General features: G+C 34.2%; 1 protein-coding gene across 1 annotated transcript; it reads right to left on the bottom strand.

Moving 5' to 3' along the window:
- On the bottom strand, window positions 1-3,276 carry LOC112510721 (3-hydroxy-3-methylglutaryl-coenzyme A reductase 3-like). Its single transcript, XM_025116051.1, has 4 exons — window positions 2,309-3,276; window positions 910-1,091; window positions 478-824; window positions 1-352 (listed from the first exon to the last, which is right to left on the bottom strand). Exons 1-4 carry the CDS (start codon window positions 3,274-3,276, stop codon window positions 110-112), a joined length of 1,740 nt encoding a protein of 579 aa, XP_024971819.1. The 3' UTR covers window positions 1-109.
- Window positions 3,277-8,061: the final 4,785 nt, after the last annotated feature.

Raw genomic sequence — 8,061 nt, 5'->3', positions numbered from 1 at the left:
TGTGAGTGTTCAATTTATAAGTACAACTTTTATTATAAATTCTTGCAAATTATACAACGTAAACCATGAATAGATGAAAGCATGCGCGCAGCATGCAGGGACTAATTAATTAAGGAGCTAATTTGGTCATATCTCTGGTTGATCTGTTGTATTTCATGTGGCTCTTGACCAGCTGACCAGCTGCAATTGCTGACATCAAAGATAACTCCCCAGCAAGAACCGAGCCAGCTACTATGGTGGCTAACACCCTTGAGTTCGACCCTGGTTCTTCTTTGCTTGCACCTTTCACACCCAATAGGTTCAAGCATGCTGCCTGTGATGCCAACTGTGTACCCCCTCCAACTGTTCCAACCTGAAATATTTATATAAAACCCATTTAATTTTATAAATTAAAGAGAATATATATATATATATATATATGTATATATATATATAGAGAGAGAGAGAGAGAGAGAGATTGATATATATTATATATACCTCAACGGAAGGCATAGTGACGGAGATATGAAGGTCTTTGCCGTCATTAATGGCTTCCATCATGGTGATGCAGTGAGAACTCTCGACATTTTGAGCTGGGTCTTGACCGGTGGCTATATATACAGCGGCAACTATATTGCTAGCATGTGCATTGAAGCCACCAAGTGCACCAGCCATGGCGGATCCGGTGAGATTCTTGAGCATGTTCAACTCAACTAAGGCGGCTACGTTGGTTTTCAGGACCTTTCTCACCACCTCTTCCTTGATCACCGCCTCGCATACCACTGACTTCCCACGCCCTTCTATCCAGTTCACCGCTGCCGGTTTCTTGTCCGAGCAATAGTTTCCTATACACATATACACATAATTATATATATATATATACACACACACACATAGATCTAAGGGATTCATGAAAAATGAAACTAATACCGGAAATGCCCATGACGTCCATATCAGGGAAATCGGTCTGAAGGTAATCAAGAACATTTTGGACACCCTTTGAGACCATGTTCATCCCCATGGCATCACCAGTACTGCAACAAAACCTAATGTATGTGTTCTTCCCAGCAATAGCACATTTGATGCTTTGTAATTTCCCAAATCTGCTTGATCTGCATGTATTAATTCAAGAAAAAAAATTTAATCTTTATTTTCTTTATTTTATCATATATGCATATTACACTACATAATCAAACAATACCATAATCTCCAAACTGGATCTGATATATCTTATGAATTTAATAAACTAATATTACTAATAAGGGTGTATACATAATACATAGCTTTTGTGGGAGTGAGATGAATTTGACCAAATACAAGACAACCTTTGGGTTTAATCTCAAACCTTCGCTAGTCTCAATCACGAAGCGAGTCAAAAAAATATCTTTTACATTGATGTATTTGAAAGCGAGTTTCGTGTGAAAACGATTGAGATTGTCAGTTATCAATTTTTTTTCTTTCCAAATAAGGCTCTATAATACTTATATTAAAGAAAGATTTAATTTTAAGTGGAGTATGTATTAATAAAACAATATATAATATGATGAACCCTTGTTAGATTAAGGTTTGGATTATGACGAGAGTGTAAGTTAAAGTGAGAAGCGTATGAATAAATTTATATCCTTAAAAACACATTAGGATGAGATGTACCGAAATGTATCAGATCAAATTTCCGTATCAAACATGATTTACGGGTCACTTTGAAATTAAAGATGTTCAATTGTCCAAATCTCTTTTAACGCTTGTCATTTTAACTCTGCTCCTAACACCAAATTTTATCCTTCGATGAAATACTACAAATAAAAAAAGTTGACTTCCAAAAGTCAAGAAAACGCCGCAGTCCCGTCTACATGCTCTCATATCCTAGTGACCGACTCCTACTCTTGCTTTACAAAATTGAACTTTTCATTCTTTCGAATAAATTAATGTACTCCCTTTTTATCATCTCTTTTGACGTCCAATATCTGTATCTAAATTTTTAATTGAAGTCTAAATTTAAAATAATTTGACCATACCCTACTTTAAAATTTTAGATTAATTGTATTTTTTTTAACAAAAAGGATCTATATATATGGATGTAAAAGAAAGGATAGAAACTATCCATCTGTTTTAACTATATCATACAGTTTTATGGTCATCATGGAAATATAAATCGTGCATACATACTATATATTATATAATTAAACACTTATGTGGTTGTAACGATTTTAATTAAGGTGTGATGATGAAATGGTTTTTTTAAGGTGAGACAATGATATGTTTCTTCTCTTAGAATGCAAACCATTCATAAAACGTTGAAGTAATTGGAAAGGGGAGAGAGAATACCGACTTGTTAAAGACGACAGCAAGAGTATCGAAGTTCTCCGGATCTTCCAAGAAAAGCTTCAACTCCGCCGCCCTCTTCGCGCTACCGAATCTCACCACCGGCGCCCTCGTCATCCCGTCTTTCAGCAGCATACACGTGGCACCACCCGACATGTAGATTGCCTTACAACCTCTATTGGTACTAGCCACCAAACACCCCTCCGTCGTCGCCATTGGTACACAAAACTCAGCCCCATTCAATAACAGTGGTCCTGCAATCCCCACCGGAATCTGAATATAACCCACCGGCATCTCACAGCACTGCCCTAAAATGGACTCGTAATCAAAACCCTCAAGTGGCATCCCGGTTAAGGATTTTCCGGTGATCCTTTCAAGAGCCTCCCGCCGAACCGATGCTGCACGCCTGCAATCCCCCAGCTTTGTTTCGAGAGCATAGGAAGGAATGGTACCCGCCACCACCTGCTTCACGATCTCCTCGTTCTCCTCCGGGTTGTAGTCGATGGTGGGAGGTGGTTTCTTCTTCTCCACCTCCATTTCCGACGTGAGGTTGGTGGGCAAAATGTGGGGAATCAACGCCTGTCCACATGGTTTCACCGGGGTATCTTCTTCTGCGTTATCATCTTCGATTACCCATGACGCCGGAGAAGGGCGGAGAATGGATTGGACGAAATCAATGCCGAAGAAGCCGAGGAGGTAGATGACGGAGGCGAGGAGGGAGATTAGAGCAGTCATCTCCGAGAAGGTGACGACATGGAGAGGGGTGGAGTTTCGGATCTTGTCACGCCAACGGTGGAGGAGGAAGTACATGACGGAGAAGAACATGGCGAAGAAAAGGGCATTGGTGACGTGAAGTGGGAGTGGGAAGGCGTCGGAGGGTTTTTGTTGGTCTTGGTGTTTGAGGAGTTGGCCGGATTTATATGGTTTAGAGGAGCGGTGGAGGAGTTTCTTAAGCGGACGCCGACGAACGTCCATGATTGAGGTGGAGAGGGAGGTTTTGAGTAGAGATGGAGTGAAGGGGTGAGAAGAAAAGGGAAAGCGGTGGGGATTATTTATGGAGAAGGAAGAGCGGCGAACCAGGCCGCGTGTAGCACGTGCAATACTCCACTCCCGTCGTTAAATTGAATTATTGACTAATAAATGCTAAAAACACAAAACTTACTAAAAATGTGAAAAAAGTGAACTCCAACTTAAATTAACGAATTAAGTTAATATTGATTATAGAGAATTTACGTACTTTATTACTCTCCCATCATAAAAGTAATAACATTCTGCTATTTAATTAGCCAAGTAGGATCTTATATATGTAGTTACTATGTATCTCTATGGAGATTGAGATTCGGAGATATACGTGAAAGTATCTAATGGTCTTATATTACCCAAATCAAGTAACTCTAAACCACCAAGTGTTTTTGTGATAAAACTAAAATGCTCACTCTACAAATTAAAGCAATCTAAGTGAATACTTGATTGAAAATGGATATAAGAAGAATGAATTGTGCCCTTGCATATTTACAAAGAAAACGAGTTCTAAATTTTCAATCATGGTTTTGTTTGCCGATGTTATGAACATAATAAACACTCTTGATCAAATGAAAGAAACCACAAGCTACTTGAAATCGGAATTTGTGATGAAAGATCTTGGTAAAACTTGGTTTTCTCTAGCTATTTGAGCTAGGACACCGAGTTTGTGGAATATTAATCCACCGAGAGAATATCTCCAAAAAATTATTAGGGATTTACTATGGATAAAGCAAATTCGGCTAGCACTCTTATGATCGGTTAAAGTGTTGGATATAAGGAAGAATCCATTTCTTCTAAAGGATGATGGTGAAGAGGTGTTGGGAGCTGGAATTTCATATCTAAGTACAATAGGCGTATTATTGTAATTAACATAATACAATTGACAGCATATTGTATTTCTCAGTGAACTTGTTAGCTAGATTTGGCTTAGAGCCAACGCAATGTCACTGGAGCGATATCAAGTCAATCTTTTGGAACCATTGACGCAGACTTATGATTTCTCTAGAGGAAGACAATTAGGACTGATAATAAACCTTCAATACATACTTCGAATATGAAGAGTGGCAGAAGTAACAACCCCTTATAGAAAAACACCAAACAGTGCCTTGGTATGTCATTGCTAATATCAGGTATTTGCCTAACCCATACAAAAGTTGTTCCCAAACTGGATAAAGAATTTCCAAAAGAAACACGCCGATTGCTTGGAAGTAAACTAAGCAAAACCTTTTAGCTACCTCTCAAACAATTCCAAGGATATTACTTTACATGAGACTATTCAAGAGCGTACATGGTTAAGGACTTTTATTTTACATATTACAGTAGCTATTGTTTTGAATCCAATCATTATCCTACATGCATAGATGGGAATAATGCATAATGTATCGAAAAAAAGAAAGTAAGATAAATCAAGGGTGATAACACAAAGCATAAACAGTAACAAACTCTCTTCAAGATTCAACTGAATCAAATAAGATGCAAGAAGAACGTAACATATTTGTTTACCAAATGATTACATAAACCCATATTTAAGAAACATGTAGAAAGTACTAAAATGCAAATATTTCCAAATTCCCTTGATAATGTATGAATCAGGTGGAATACTAGACAAACAAGGGAGTCTACTATATATGTAATATTGGTATGTTGTGTTGTTTGCTCCACCAAATGTTTTATTTTTTTTCCATTGGGTTTTGTGTATTGGTTCATGATTTTAGTGTTGTGATATTTTTGTTGAGAAAATTGATCACACATTCTCTTCATATCACATTTTAGAAAAGAACCACACTCTTCATCTGGTTCGGGTGATCATTTGTTACCGTCACACCTTTTTTAACCGTTGGCTTCTGAGCAAACTTATGCAGAGTCACAGATCGACTAATCTCCTGGGAGACCACGAATAAGTTGGGTCATCGCATGTGAACTTCTATGGTTACAAGTGCTTTGGCAGCACCTGGATTCAAACACGAAGTAGAAGAGATTTTCCACTACGTCCCCCTGAGACTTAACTAATTCGCACAACCCAAGTGCGCTTGCTCGCAATGCTATGAGACTTTTTAGTTATGAGACAAAATTTTAAGTTCTAGAAGTAGAGGTGAATCCTGATAAAATAAATGACATAATATAAAATAAATATTAATTGTAAAAACAATTTTTTCATTAAAAAAGATAAAGGGGGAGGGTGCAACATCTAAGTGGTTTTTCCTATTTTCTGCTATTGTTATAAAAAAAGGCATAAATTTAAACTTGTGAACTATAGTACGTATAAAATATAATGACCACTTTTCGTCACTTGGAGGTACTATCTTTATAAATAAATAAACGAACCATGCAAAATTAAGATTAGTTTAGAGATCGAAGTTGGATGTGTCAACCTTTCTTGAGAATGAACGTATTATAAATATTCATGTCAGTTGTCAGTTGTCAGTTGTCACACCACAATTTCTTAGGCTCTCATGACATAACAACAATAGCATATTCCAATGAAGCCATAACTTGAATTGCAAACTTAAACAACGAAAATCATCACATTGAATATAAAAACAGTATGTTGTGCAACTCTGTTTCATGACGCTCAAAATATGACTACTAAATAAAAGATTCCTCTAAACCTTCTTCTTTCTTTTTAAACTCCGATCAACTTTAAATTCTCGTAAGATACACACTGCCAGTAAGTTCATGGTTACATTTATCACATACGAACATTTCATAACATATAGTAGTGCATCAATTTAAATTAAAATGAGCATAACATTGTCATCACCATTTATGCAAATTACGTAAACATCATTACATCTCGAACATCGAGTATTAAGTAGGTCAAACATAGGCGATAATATCAAGTCACTAGGTACACAGGTTATCTTATCGATACATAATCACGTCAATCAACTTAGCATTGAGGTTCTTAATGAAATACACTAGTCAACGCACCATTGTTGTTTCCCTATTATCAGATCAACACATACATCACGGCGTATGACTTACAAGTACATAAAAATATTTCATGCATTTCACCGTAATTTGTTTTTTGCTTAAAATAACACATCGAGCATGAATTTGAACACAATAGCATAACCATGCATATCAACTGTAAAAAGAATTGCAACATATTTACATAGAGACATGTACCCTAGTTACTGACCTCATTCAAGGCATCGTCTCCTCTTTCTTGTTTTTTTTTGTAACATCTACTGATTATTTTCCTTTTATCAATGATTTTTATTCTTTATTGAGACTTTCTAATGCTCGTCTTGTCTCTCTTAAAAAATACATTGAAACCACATCAAAAGTATGTTATTTGCTAGGTTTTGCTTTGATTTCATTTATGATTACGAATATTTTTTTAACAAATTCTTCTAAAATGAAGAATCAAAATTCAAAATCATATGTGAATATTTCATCTTTCTTTAATTTGAAAACTCTATTATGTAATTACTTTAAGCAAAGATGATTTTCTTTGTGTAATTAAAAATTAAAAAATAATAAAAGAAGTTTAATTTTAGTCAATTACATACCACAACTATGACTTAATTTACATTAATATTTGATATTTGTTCAAATTTCCATGTGCCCAAATTGGAATCATGAAACAAGGTTTTTACCATCCATTATAACGCTTTTGGCTCCAAAAAGGTTGAAATCACAAATAATTCGCATATTTTAATTATATTTTTTTAAGTTTCATATTTGAATTGATTATTTTTTTTCGTATTCATATTTTCATAACTATAATAATTAAACTCAAAGTTTAGTGGTTGAGCTTAGATAATTGTTTTTAAAAAATAAAAGAAAATTAGATAATTGAAATCATGAAAGATATTTATATTATATCTATACTATATTATAAAGTATTTGACAAAAACTCTTAAAAACCATTTGTTATACATGAAGTACTGTTTATTGATGGATATTACTTAAAATTCAAGATTATAAGTAATTTTGTGTAAGTACAACTTATTAAAGATTAATTTTTGAATTTGTGTAATTAACTACAGATAAACATATTTAAATACATGATAAATATTCATTTTAAATACAGAAAATCTAGAATATAATTAAGATAATCATTGAGTTCTAACAGAATGTTTAATTATTATATTTATAAAAAATTATATTATTAGAGAAAAATAAATTACTTTGAATTAAATTGTGCTAAAAATTGAATTAAAGAAGTTACACCTAAAAACGAGAACTATTAAATAGTTAATTTGATACTAATATCGATTTTATCTTTTTAAAATTTTTATGTTATCTTCAGATTTATATTTTATTCAAAAATAAAAAACATTATCGTTTTCTCAAAATCATATAAAACCGTATTATAATATCAACCGAGACAAAAAAAATAATATTAAAATCAAGATGTATCGCTGCATTATGCGAGTACCCTTCTACTATAAAAAAATGAATACTACCTTTTATTTTTAGTTGTTTTAAAAAGAGGTAATAAAAGAAGGATATAGCCACGTTTTAAAGTAGCCTCATTGTATCGGTCTTACAATCATCATGCACCAGGAATATCAGCGTGAGTCAACATTAGGAGGTGGTGTTCTGATTTTTGAACCCGTAACCTCTTTTTTGGATGTCCACCATCCTACCGTTGAGATAACATGTGCTTTTTTTAATTAAAAAACATACGTGATGAAACACTTGGATCTCGTAAATTTAATCTTTCTAATAAAAACGCATTCTAGTTGAATTTTCATTTAAAATAACTTACTAGAAAACTTAATGAAA

Source organism: Cynara cardunculus (genome assembly GCF_001531365.2).
Source record: "Cynara cardunculus var. scolymus isolate 2C chromosome LG 1, CcrdV1, whole genome shotgun sequence".
Lineage (NCBI taxonomy): Eukaryota > Viridiplantae > Streptophyta > Magnoliopsida > Asterales > Asteraceae > Cynara > Cynara cardunculus.
This window is presented reverse-complemented; position numbering and strand designations above follow the sequence as displayed.

What these genes read in the sequence shown, in the direction of transcription:
- LOC112510721 (XM_025116051.1), bottom strand. Translation starts at nt 3,276, where the DNA reads ATGGACGTTCGTCGGCGTCCGCTTAAGAAACTCCTCCACCGCTCCTCT. An exon ending in CTTGCTGTCGTCTTTAACAA is followed by an intron (nt 1,092 to 2,308) that starts GTCGGTATTCTC and finishes TAATACATGCAG; the next exon opens with ATCAAGCAGATTTGGGAAAT. An exon ending in TCACTATGCCTTCCGTTGAG is followed by an intron (nt 353 to 477) that starts GTATATATAATA and finishes TAAATATTTCAG; the next exon opens with GTTGGAACAGTTGGAGGGGG.